Source organism: Ischnura elegans, chromosome 4 (genome assembly GCF_921293095.1).
Source record: "Ischnura elegans chromosome 4, ioIscEleg1.1, whole genome shotgun sequence".
NCBI classification, from domain to species: domain Eukaryota; kingdom Metazoa; phylum Arthropoda; class Insecta; order Odonata; family Coenagrionidae; genus Ischnura; species Ischnura elegans.
Genome location: NC_060249.1, coordinates 54,384,015 through 54,397,233, shown reverse-complemented (window position 1 = coordinate 54,397,233; position 13,219 = coordinate 54,384,015). Strand labels below are relative to the sequence as shown.

The window sequence follows — 13,219 nt, the reverse complement described above, 5'->3', positions numbered from 1 at the left end:
ATGCTTTTAAAACTTACTCACGTTAATTATAAGATCAAAGTGTTTGCAACTAATTATTTTAATTCCATTACCATTCGGTGAAGGGGATGTAAGTATGGGAAAATGACGTATTATGGTTTTACAATTTAATAGTTTACACGAATGTCTCGGCGCAGAAAACATGGAACGCTTTTTCCCATTTATTCTACTAAGTTTTGCGCCCAATATACCTTGATACGAGGAAACGACTTACGATTTTTTTCTCGCTTCACCGTCGACGCGCAATGCATTCATACGATACGAGCACATACGAGTATGAAATTTCCAAGAATAGTTGTTGCTCGGTCCGCAAGATGGATTTCCGAAACCTTTCCCAGCTTTCGTGAGCCCTCTCTTGAGGCAGACTCGCACTGCGGCTAAGGGAGTGATGTGTGAGGGGTGTTTGCTGGCCAGCGAGCTTCCACCCCACCCACTTACAATTCCTCAAGCACCAGCTCTCCCGTCGCGATCAGTGTGTGTAGTGACTTGCTCGGTGGGGTACGTCACGCTCGCGCGAGCGTTTGCTGTGTCGAGTGGAAGTTTATTTACCTGTGTTTTCGTGTGTGAATCATTCCACTTGGGATACGGTGCGGATATAGGTAGGTATATCCTCAGTGGATCGTGTTGTGGATACGAAGAGGACCTTTATTAATCGGAAGCTTCATAATTTCGCCATTCGTAGGAGTCTGGATACCCTATCGAGTAAACCCCGGCGGGACGCCATGGACCGTCTCCGCAGGAATCCCAAGTGCAGCAGCGTCCCATTGCGGCTGCTGGCGCTATTAGTCTTCGTATCTTTCAATACTGTCGATGGTAAGTTTTTTATCATAATAAAATATCATTGATATACCTGATGTGTCGCGAAATACTGGGAACAATTGAAAACTAGCGTAGTCTGCTTCTGCGCCAGCGCTCAGGCCAATCGTACATGAAGGGTGTTTACATGGTATTTCACTTGTTCCTGTACCCTGAATGTCGCAAGAAAACCAGGGTTTTTGAGTATTTCTCCCACCCATTACTCCTCCCATAATTGATAATATTCCCTCTCTATCATCTCTTTGTTCATCACGAAGGTCCCATAGTTGTATCCTCCCACTTGGGTCCTGATCAGAATTCTCCTCGCATCTTCTTCCAAAATATTCCCTTCCTCCCATCATCGTACATCCTGTTTCGTCTGTGCATCGTTAGTGATTAGGAGCTTGTGGTGCTTGCCGTAGGGATTTATGGACCTTTAGGATTTGTATTTAAGTGAACATCTCCGATTATACTTCTGTGAGATATCCCTAGAAGAAATACCCTTGTGTTAGAGTATTCGAGATATTACCTAGGAGTGGTTAGAACACCAATGCAGTTTGTTCAAATTGTTCTCTCATATCAAAGCACTGGAGCTAAATTATACTTCTTTATCTGTAAGGTAATGTGTTAAACGTGACCGTTTATAGTGCAGAATAGGGAATAGTTCCGACTTGGAGAAAAGTGTTATTTCATGCGAATGATATGATAGTTCTTGTCTCCGCATTTTCCATGTAATGGTATATCCGTCGGTTGCCATGAGGTAATGAAATAATATAAAATAAGTAATTACTAGCTCAGCACCCATTGCTGATCTATCAGAGCATCGCTAAAATTCGTTTTAATGCGTGTGGCATCCTTAAATGAATTATTATTATTATTTTGCTATCGTAACGTGAGTGTTCTAAAAAAACTGCAATATCACATTTATTAATACGAAATAATATGTGATCTGTATTATTTTTCATGGTTTTCATTTTTGCAATGGATATGAACGTGTTATTACGGTTGACAGGTTCTAGTATTTTTTTTCCAGATACAGAATTTGTTCGGGGAGAATTTTAATCATTCTCTTGATACCTATTCAGTTATCAGCTTTAAAATACCCTCACTTAATTTTTCTTTTTCCGCCGTTTTAACTCCACGAATTCTCAATTAGGAATACTTTTTAAGGACAGCGGTGCGAATATTTTATGCTCTGATGTATTAAAATTGGATTCAATCAGTGGACCTTATTGGGATTGGAAATAATCGACAAAAGATTGTAAAAGAACGAAACCCTTTACAGTAGCGGAAGTAGAACAGTGGGTTGAGCATAAAATTGATTGCTTGCGTTCCTGTGTTCAATTTCGGGTGATGCATCCGATCCTCAGATTGTAGCTGTCAGGGGTTGAGGTTCGCGGAGGGCGAGAACTAGTGGAAATCGTATGCTTCTTAAAGGGGGAGGTGACTGTTCCCTACTACTGTATGAATCTATCGGCTTCTTGATGAGGAATTAAACCTTCTGTTTTACAATATATTTCATTGCTGTGACAGAACACTGGTTATTGTGTTCGGGGGTAGAGGGATAAAAGCGCGTGATATTTTGGCGTAGTGAGTGGAGGAATAATCTATCCTTGAGATTATGCAGCTTCTATTGTTTTTGTTGATAGTCTGGCGGCATATTTCTACGAGTCGATTGATATACGGTGGTAGTTTAAAATACTTCCAGCCACGTGACTTAGCGGTGGATAGCGTCGTATTATTTCGTGTCAAATTTTGCTCACTGAGGAATACTGTGATCACTGGAATGAATATAGTGAGCAGTGCACGTAAGAGAGGAATAGTGGTTCGATCTTTATAATGAACGTAACAAAATAGTGTTTGACTGAACTCGGCTCACTATGGAGACACACCCCTTAATAATCGACTTATGCTTCATTTTATTAATTCAATTGCAGTTCTCTTGTCAGTGTGTGCTTGTTTTTCTGCTCGTGTACGAACCGGAGTCTAATTTATTGTATGCATGATTGTGCCACGAAGACCTGCGTTATTATTGAAAATCACGCGTTGTAGTTGCTAGATTGCTCCGAGTTTCCTATTTGTTTTTTTTATTTTTTGATCCATCGCAAGTGAGCGTAAATCCAAAGGATAGTTCATTTCATTATATGTGATAAGGTGTAGTAAATCCCAGAGTATGAAAAGTAGTTTGTGTAACAGCCAATTTCATGGATTGTAGTAATGATCTGGTGCCACCTATTTAAGGAAATAGTTTCAGCCTCCCTTAACATTCCTATTTTTTGACCGGTTCAGTCTTTCTTTCCTCGTTTTGATTACTGTATTGTATTTTTTATGATTAGTTTCATTGGTTAGGTATTATTTGAAGCGCGGTCATGTGTGTTTCTAATCGCTGTCATATATTAGTGTTCTGGTATTGCCTGATTAATCTCCTCAAACTTACAGTGACCTTTTTTCGAGTAAGATTATGTTGTCACCGATACACCTAAGTAAATATTTGCTCTAGTTATATCGGCTGGTTTTGATAAGGCGATCGGCTCAATGAAATCTCACTCATTCACTTAGTTTTAATGTGAGTAATTTTTAAAAAATTCTTGGATTATTTTTATTTCCCACGTTGTCGGGATTTGACGAAATCGTTTTGCATTCGTACATATAGATAGGGGTGAACTACCTTTGCTATCCCTCTGCTATGGTAGCTATTAAAATGAAATGAAAATGGAAGGAGGGGTTTTAGGATGATCACTGGTAATGTTATACGTATTATCTAATTAGTGGGCCAGAATTTCTACGACATGATTATTTGTGTCGCTATGAGTGAACGTGGTATCTTCTTCCTTACCAATATATTAATATGTTATTAGCGGTGTTCGAATAGTGTCCTTCTGTGAAAAGGCAACGAAATAGTTTCTTAGTGAGGTGGTGTTTCACGTATAGAATGCCATTGATATTTTTAAATCTTCGTGTACTGTATCAATGTGTGACTGATCATGGAATTTCAATTATTTAATCATCTTCTATGTAATGTTTTCAAGCTCAACAGTGTCGTAATTTGCCCTACGCCAAATGTACGCTTTTATGTATATATGGCGAAGCATGGTGAAGAATGATAAATTTAGAAGGAACTCTTTGCAATTTCTTGTATTTACGTATGTACCTCTTTTCATGTCTTCCGTCAATAGAAACTCGAGAGTCAGAATGGGAAATTTAGAATTATTTAAATTCCAGTACCGTCCGAAACTGCACACATCGGCCTTTGACATCGGGGCTTTTCAACAAGTATACGATAATCGTATACTTGTTGAAAAGCCCCGATTACACGTGCGATAATAATCGTATTACGATTACACGTGCACTGACAATATGATCTGGATAGGGGTAACCTACTCATGCGGGACTCGAGCCCATGACCTCTTGTATGGATATGCGATGACTTTACCCCGCCGCCGAGGCTGGCATATATCGAGTTATTTTCCTGAGAGTATTTTCTCTTACTGTTCAAAGAAGTTGGATTGGATGTAGTATTTTGCTTAAACTGTGTGCGTAGCTAACATGATATGTCTGTTTTGTACTTTTATACCACTAACGCTGAAGATAATCTTTATATAGAGTTATTAGATATTACATTTCCTTTGAGGGAGGACGTTGTGGAGTTCGCACTGCTGAAACTTATCTGTGATACTGTACCACGAATACGGTTTAAAGTAAGAAGTCAGTTGTTTTCTCCATCTAATTGTAAAGCATTCGCACCTTCAGTATTCAATTAGCTGTTAATTTTCGTTGCTTCATGCCGACGTATGCCGTCTTTCGTGATCAGGAAAAGAAAGCCCCTTTTTGTTAGTATTATGCCTCTGATATTTATCGAAACCGTTAACCCCACGGTTTGATAAGCCTATTTGAAAAAGAAATAAAACCTAATTCCATGTTATTTTCCTTCCCATGTGTGAACACGCCGTGACAAGATTCCATTGAAACTTGAGCCTTTACGGGTTTAATGTAGGATGGCACGGGGCATTATTAAAGCTTCCACCGATCACGCATGTTGTTCTCGATTGCGTTCCTCGTCCCTCTAGTTTCGTATGTCATGAGTAGTCTTCCTTTTATTTTTTGGTTTATGATGAAGCTCTTAACTGAAGTGATCCTTTGGAATACCTTATGAAACGCCAAAAAAATTTATCTCTTAAGGATGCCTACTCTGAATTAGACTACTTCGATGAGTGCGTAATAATCTGGATTTGAAGTTCCTGTAGCCGATGTGAAAGAAGTGTCTCTTCAAGTCCATCCAACGTTAAATTCTGCTGCTTATAAAATTCATAAACTGACATCCGTATGCAAAACCTGTTTTAAGCCGTGCGGTGCCATTTTTTAAAATATCCAATTCTCATCTTGCTCTACGACAGCATTTTGTATCGGTGATATAACTATCTCTTAAAACCATGTTTTGGTAAAATATTGTATTTAGAATAGTTTATTCAATCATATGATTCATGATTAATATGGCTGTAGGCTTTACCTGCAGTTGGGCGGCTGCTCGCTATCGCTAATACATAACATATACAGCTACATAGTTAAATGGATGCAATGTATGGAGCACAACTTCGAACTGTCACCGATGCAGTAAGTAGTCATTTAATAGTTGCACTGCGAGTAATTGGAACAACTCGTTTTTGCGATAAACTTAAAAAAGTTCAGTAAAAGATACTAACACGTGTGCTTATAGGCATTTTCTCCGTCAGCGTTTTTATTTCCTGCGTGGACGTACTATCTTAAATTAAATGTCCATTTGTGTTTTTTGCTGATTTCACCTTTCTCTTTCGTTTTATTGCCTGGTTTCTAGAACCATATAAGGAGTAATGTGATCATGTTGGGAAGGTATGATGGCTTCCCTCAACGTTCATAAATCTGGCACCAAAATATATACGGGAGAGCGACGCTCTCATTTTTTTCTATGATTAGCCTGCAAAATCCCACCAGTTCAAATCCTAGTTTTTACAAAAAAGTAACGAATTTCAGGTACCGTTGATATGAAAATGTAATTTACGAGAATCAACAGGCACATTGAATTTGTAAAGTAATTTAAGGCAATTCCGAATCAGCTTAAGGTCTTCATAGTTAGAAATTTTTCTCTGGAGTTCAGCTACGGATGTAGGTAGACGCATATAATATCATAGTGACAAAAAAACGGAGCGGGGGATCCAATATTTCCGTAGCGCAGGTTTCTCGTCGCAAGTTTTGGTATAGCAGCAGGAAGATGACCGTAAAATTTTAATTAATTCCTCTTAATAGCCCATTAAAAATTTCACTTCTCCCGTGCGGTTTTCAGGTGCTGGTTAGCCTAAGTTTTTTTTACGCTCGACAGAACCTCGATTTCCATTTTGATTTAAAGTGACTCGTTATGTGACTTTATTGACTCATTTTAGTTTTAGGGACCTCGGGGGAGGCTAAAATTACTTGTTTTCACTTGTAATAGGAGATTTAGCTGTCCAATATGACATTTCTTTTGACTAGGGTTTTTTTGACCTGGCTAAGGGTTAACATGAGGACATGAAGTATTTATGAGAAAGAATATTATTGTGATTGCCACTTTTGATCGAGCTTGTATTGACCATGTTCCTTTCATACTTTTTAATATTTTTGTTAATGTTAGTGTGTTTTTTTCCATTTCTTTTTCCGGAAATTCTTTTGTAAAATCGGATTATTAAGTTAATACTAAGCAATTTCGCTGATCTGTTGTTGGAATAACTGTTTTTATCCTCTTATTGCTCCCTTCTCCTCTTACCTCCTGCCCTTCTAAATAAAAGTTCCCAATACTTCTTCCAACCATCCGTGTATATTATTTCATTTTCCTCCTGTATGTTTTTACAACATTCATCACGTAGTTCGGGAATCAAATTCAAGTACAGGCTCGGAGATATTCTCTTTGTTGTTGACAATATGATACAACTGTTTCTTTGCTGTTGTGGAAGAATATTACTTTCTTTTATGTTATTATCATTATCTTGCCTCAGTGCCAGTTTTCCTCAAATACTTATACTGATTCTTCGCAGTGAACTCTTGTTCTCATGGATGGTATGGCTAAATCAAGGATGATTAAGATTTATTTAAATATGTAGGTTTTTTTTTATTGTCGATCACCGCAAAGGGGGATAGTCGAGTCAAGATCAAACCAAAGCTTCGTCTCTCATGGAGCACCGAGTCCAATGAAAGAGCAATCTACATATGTGTATAATGGGAATCGTTCTTTATTATAATTGATTTCTGCGTACGAATATCCCGCATTCGGTTGGTATTTACTTGACTGATATGTATAGTAACACCATAAAAAATTGTGTTGTCCGAGGATTTTTGGGGGTGGCTTTCCCCTTGGATCTTCCTCTGGTACTGGTAGAATAAAGGACGATTCTCCCTTTGTCCTCCATTATCTCTCTCTCTCTCTCTCCTCCCGTTCCCCATTTGCGTGTCTCGTCGCAGTCCCTGTGGCGGCTAGCTGGTTATTGTGTAGAAAGGCCATTCAGAGTATTTGAGGGAAGGTACGACAGGGAGATCGGAATGAGGAATTCAAATGACGAAGAAGATTCGCTTCGAATGATCCGGGGCGTTCGCAGACATTAAAGGCATGTTGAGGGATTTGTGTCGTCTGGCTCTCTTTCAGCCGCTTTTGATATGGGTTCCAATCGCCGGAGGTGGTTCGCTGGCCACTGTTCGCATTCATTGCTCGAAAACGATTGAGATACTTGCGGTGACTTCATCAATATACAAGGTCGATGGGCTGGTTTATAATTTGTCGCATATTCGGTATATGCTCAGCTATATTGTCTTTAAGATTGAAAACACTCAGATTTCTTATAATAATTTCAAACTTTTTTATCTCCGGAAGACTTATCTTACGGCTGTTCATGGGAAAAGGTTGTAAAGGATTTTTTTGTATGGTGCTGAGTGTTTACATATTTTCTTTTGTCACCTTGATTGTTTAAACAGGGCCAATCTCGGGAATTGACGAGGTTTGTTTCATGAGTTAAACTCCTTTGTAGATGTTTGCTGAATCCTCACCAAATATTTGTTGAACAACTTTTGGAAGTATGAGGAGTAGTCAGTTGCTCGAATTGAGGTCCGATATGTAATCGCAATTTGTAGCATAGTGAAGTGTAAACAGAAATGGTAGACATTCTTGTTCAAAGGACTTGTAGAGGTTTGTGAATACATGAAGCCCAAACGAGTAACGATGCTGCGGCATCCGTTTCAGCAGGCTCGACCCTAATTACTTCACCGCCAGCGATGTCGGAAAAGTTGAAATTTTTTATGGAGCGTCAGTGAAGACTTATTTTTAGCTGCGTCGATTTCCTGTGCAAGGTCGTAGCCGGCGAGGGGGTCAAGAGGTTCAATTCCCCCCGAAATTGTTGCGATTGTGCCGGCTTAAAAAAAAGCCCTTTTGTTTGCCCCCCCCCCCCCTCTCGTAATGGACCTCGTCCCCAAGTAGACGCCCTCCTTTGAGTTTCTTGCTGCTGCCTTGACCCTTGTTCTTTTAAACTCATTGATATTCAGTTATTACTGTTTATCTCCTGACGTAGAAATATGTCGTAGGTAGATTTTACGTTTATTTCATTTTTACTTACTATGTTCGTCATTGTATGATTTGGCTCTGTGGTTAAAGACTTCCACAAAATGTAATCCTTTTATAATTTTAAGTTTGTCATGATATTACATATGTTGAATTTTCACGCCTTTGCATTCTTAGTTACGATTTCTGTCGTCGTGTGTCCGAGTCCGAATCAACAGCTCTCTTTAGCGCCCGCCATCAGAAGTTTCCCACGTATTGACGCAATTATTTGTATGCTCTGCACTGCGTGAAGTGAATTGTGTTCAGTGACCCCCAGGGGTCGTAGCAACCTCGTGCACTCAACTCTGTACTCGACCTCCCTATTGGCCGGGAGCAGGGGATCGCCACCCCTATGTTGGGTCAGCTGACCGGAAGTCGAATAATGGCATAGAAGGGACAAGATCCTGTTTCTAGTCGGCCCATGTTGTTGGCTGCAGCACCGGCGATAAGCTGTTGTCACTCTGCTTTTTCGTATTTGCGACTTTAGTGATGATGGCGCTGAATGGTGGGCATCAATTTTAAACTGAAGTCCTGAATTGTACATGTCACTTACATAAATTCTCATTTTAATATTCGAATGGCCGTGAATATAATAATGATAATAATATTTATTCAACGGGATTACACCCTTTTTCGAGTTTACAGAAAGTTTTACAAAGAAAGAAAAACAAATTAAAAAGATACATACATAAAATGCATAAGTATACAGAGAACCTTTTTATTACTTAAAAATATATGAAATATAATAACAAAGTATATATATATATCTAACGGTATCACATTGTTACATTATTTATTACATATTTCTTAAAACAAGTACAGGAAGAATGGAATAGATAGAAGTTATCACAATATAAGTTAATTTCTGGCATTGCTCTGAAAATAATCAAGTTTTTTGTATAATTGGATGGTTGAAATAGTCTTGACATGGCATGAATCGCCTTCGGTGGCACACGCAGTGACGCAGTCAGTGCGGTAGTTTTGTGATTGACATCCCCATACCAACTAGGTTTGGGAAGAAATTAATTTTGTTTTAGTTGACGTAAAATTAGATATTGGTTAATTTAACTTTTTTATCATCAAAATGTATAGTTTTGGTGAATTAGGTTTATCCGTGATCGTGGAAGAAGCTGTTTTAACTGAGCCTTTAGTGTTGTAGTAGATTAAGGAAAGATTTGAGCCTATCACCAGTGCTGTGTTTTTTTACCCTGATGGAGAAGGACGCCTTAACCTCTGCAAGCTGAGCGTGCGGTAAATTTGAGATACTGTGGAGTGCTCGAATAACATCTTCTTATCATTTTTTGAGTTCCTATTTCAGAGTTAAGATCCTGAGATGTTTTCTAGTTTCGCTGGTAGAATTCTGATTGAATGAGAGCGGTGGATAAAATATAGGATAGATACAACACGTTGCAAGGTTAAGCTAATGGCAAAAATGAAAAGGTGGGAGGTACTGTGCGAACTTCAATAAGTTTTTAATTTCTGGTAATTTACTTCATGTGGTTTTCACTCATGCCAGTAGCTGTCTCTCCCCCATTCAATTTCGCGTAAAGTGGAAGTTGGAATGCTAATATTCCGAGAGCCTCCTATGCATGCATTGCTACAACGGCAGAGCTGTTGGTAACTTGGGATTCGACGATTTGGTTTAATAATAATTGGCTCCTTTTATGATTACAAATATAGCACTCACGAGGGAACTTCGTGCCAGTCAGTGTTTGATTAGTCCATTTCCCGTACACATCTATTATACGATTTTGGAAATGTTCCATTGATATTCCTGCTGCAGTGAAATCTTGTTTTGATGTAATATGCAAAAGCTCCACCTTCATTTCCTCGGTAGCGGCGGAAACAGTCTCACCTACGTTATTTTTTTACCGTGCGTGTGAAATTTTCGGCCGTGGTGAATGAGTTCCGGTCATTTAAAAGGCCATGCACCTTTCGGTTAGCCGCCGACCGTGGGATCCTTATCGAACCCCGTTCACTTTTGTTCACTTTTTCTCTCCTAAGCTTTGGACGCCGTAAATAGCGCCTCTTATTCTCAAGTTACGCTTCGTGGATTCCGCTCCTCCCTCACCCCCGTGTTGAAAGGGAGTGCAACGCTTCGAGCGTTCCATTTGACTAATTCGCCGGCGCTCATCGCCGGGTAAACAAATGAGGGGGGCCGCCATTTTTCTGCCTGCGTCTTGGGAGAGAGACTCCGCGTTTGGTGTTTTAAAAATGGTTTCGCACCGAGTTTCTCGTGGGACTTTCGTCTTCGACTGAGGTCATCAAAGGGTGTCCACCGCACCTGTTCAGCCGCCCATTGTATTTGGAAAGACCAGCGTTATATGCACTGATGTGTGACGTATAGGGGTGTCTTCTCCTCGAAAAATGTGAGACGTCTCAAGGGATACCAGAGCAAGACGGCAATGCTACTATTATTTCTTATCTCGAGGATTCGGTGTAAATTTTTGGGGAGTGTGATTGCGCTGATACTTTAAAATGAGAAATAATGCGTATAGATCCAATCTTAACGCAGTCCTTGATATGAAAACAGTGAAATTAGAAAAAAATTGCTATTGCTTTTCATTGTGCTCTGCCAATTGGTTGATAATTATCACTGCGCAACATTCATCTCTGTTATTCCCTTTTTCATGGGGTATTTTGTTGGGCTAAAAGGTCCTTAAATGGTCCAAGTTTACGCGTGACAAGTAATTTTATAAATAGGATTTCACCTCTTGACCTTCACCTCTACAAGTATTTAACATATTATTTGGTATCTCGATACAGGCCTCATTCTGTACCTCGAAGAGCTGGCGGAAGGAACTTCTGGCATAAGGTCCTGCTTTTATTACCGTGCTCTTCTGGTTGTGTTCCGAAGTGGTTATAATCGATTTTTTTTAGCGAGTACGGGAACCGTTCAAGCTATGGCAATGCCGTTCACTATTTATCCAATATAACAGTTGCGCAAATTTGTCTTTCTGTAAATTACCGATATAACTTTTAGTTTGAACCCTGTAATAGTTACAAATGAGCACTATGAGAGGTGTAAACGTTGCAAGTAATTCAATTTCATGTGCCTATTTTCTAATCATCGTTATATCTAATAATTTTACTCATAATCTACAGGCGTGGATGCGGTTTCTGAGAGTAGGAGGGTGTAAAAGTTATTTCTCCACTTTACTATGATAATAGGTGTATTTGCAAGCCCATTAAGGCTACGTTTGCTTTCCTTTTTTTACAGTCTACCACAAGTTTGTACGGGATATATATATTGTTCGTGCGAAGCCTACTTTGTGAATAGCTTTAGCGTTCACCTACCCCTCTGATTTTACGATGCCATTTAATCGCCTTTTTGCCATGGTCAGGTTTTCCTGGGAACGATGTATTTTACCTCATAATCGTGGGATATCTGAGAATATATTTGTTTAATTTTGTGGCTAATCGTAACCTTAATAGGTTATTATGGTGGAAATAACATTTGATTTTTTATTCATTTAGATATGAATAATCGTGTGAGCGACGGACCGGAATTCCGCAGTATTTTTATAATTCATCAAGCGTTGATGGAAATACACGGCACCCACTGATAAAAACAATTACCATTTGGGTTATCATAGTATGGCTCTGGATCTTATTTGCACCTTCAGTTTCGAAGCCTTTTAACAGTACCAGCGTGAAATGGTACCACTTGTTGACATAAGGGGTTTTCTGGCGAAACCATAGGCTTTATTCTCTGTATGAAGTGGTTTATTTTATACTTAACCTCAAGTTCCAAGTAGGGCATGTTCACTTTTTATGTTGCCTATTGTGCAGTGAGGATAATCATTTGATTTAGCGTGGTAATAACAGAACTTGTCATTAATTCATAGAAAAGTGCTAAATGTTTTATATCTTGACTTGTCTTTTCAAGACTTAATGTATCTAATGTGTTATATGGTTGCATGGAGCTTTAATTTAGTGCGGTACCTACTTAAGTTACCGTAGCAGAGCTAACGCTTCTCTGAAGATTACGTCTCCTATCCAAATCGGCATATTATAATAATAAATGCAAATTCTCACTGACTTCTCCAAGTTATGTATCAACATCATACTTTTCGAGATTCGGTTATGGTAATTGTAAGGGCGTCAGTCCCCATCACGTACTCTAACTTACACGTAGGTGCTACCGCAACTACACGCGCAAGTATGTGGCAGGTGTAGCCTCTCACCATGCATTAACCATTCATTCTGCCAAGTTGGATGCCAGTTGTAGTTTTGATGACATGAAAGTCTAGCTGAAGGTTAAAGAGTTTTCTTGACGGTCTGTTTAGGCATTGAAGCCCTTCGTTTGTGAAGGGTTGAAAGCTTCAAGGGTGTAATGTGATCTTCTCCGCTTTTTTCGAAATCCCGTGCGTGCCACCACTTATTTTACGCTATGCGTTTGTTTTGTCGAATTGGCCACGAAATACCAGCGACACAAGTTTTACATAAATGCACTTACAGCAAACCAGTCGTGATGTTACCAATTTACTATTAATGTGGATAAAACTTATCTTCCTTGAACTGCACTCGAGTCTCCATCATATTATTTATTTTATTTTTCCACCCCCTAATTAGCATATGGCAATGTGAAGGAGCCTATTCGAATTGAAAGTAAAGTAAAATTTATATTTACGCAAGATATTTTTCGAAAGTTTTAATAACAATAATTCTGCCTTAAATTTTTTTATTGTCGCTTTTAGTGGAACTGGCTAGCGTGCTGCCTACGTTCTCATAGTGGTTGCAGAACGATCTCACTGCAGAAGTTCTTTTTACATCATTTCTTCCTCTCCCACTGATTAAAAAAATATACTAATT

At 39.1% G+C, this 13,219-nt stretch overlaps 1 protein-coding gene across 44 annotated transcripts in view; it reads left to right on the top strand.

The window, feature by feature from the left end:
- The first annotated feature begins 502 nt into the window (after nt 1-502).
- LOC124157505 (Down syndrome cell adhesion molecule-like protein Dscam2) overlaps nt 503-13,219 on the top strand; it is a 273,890-nt gene continuing 261,173 nt past the window's right edge. For all 44 annotated transcript variants that reach the window (XM_046532267.1, XM_046532279.1, XM_046532276.1 and 41 more), the window contains exons 1-2: nt 503-617; nt 701-831. In XM_046532267.1, the coding sequence (XP_046388223.1) occupies nt 741-831 (91 nt within the window). In that variant the 5' untranslated portion in view covers nt 503-617; nt 701-740. The remainder of the gene's footprint in view (nt 618-700; nt 832-13,219) is intronic.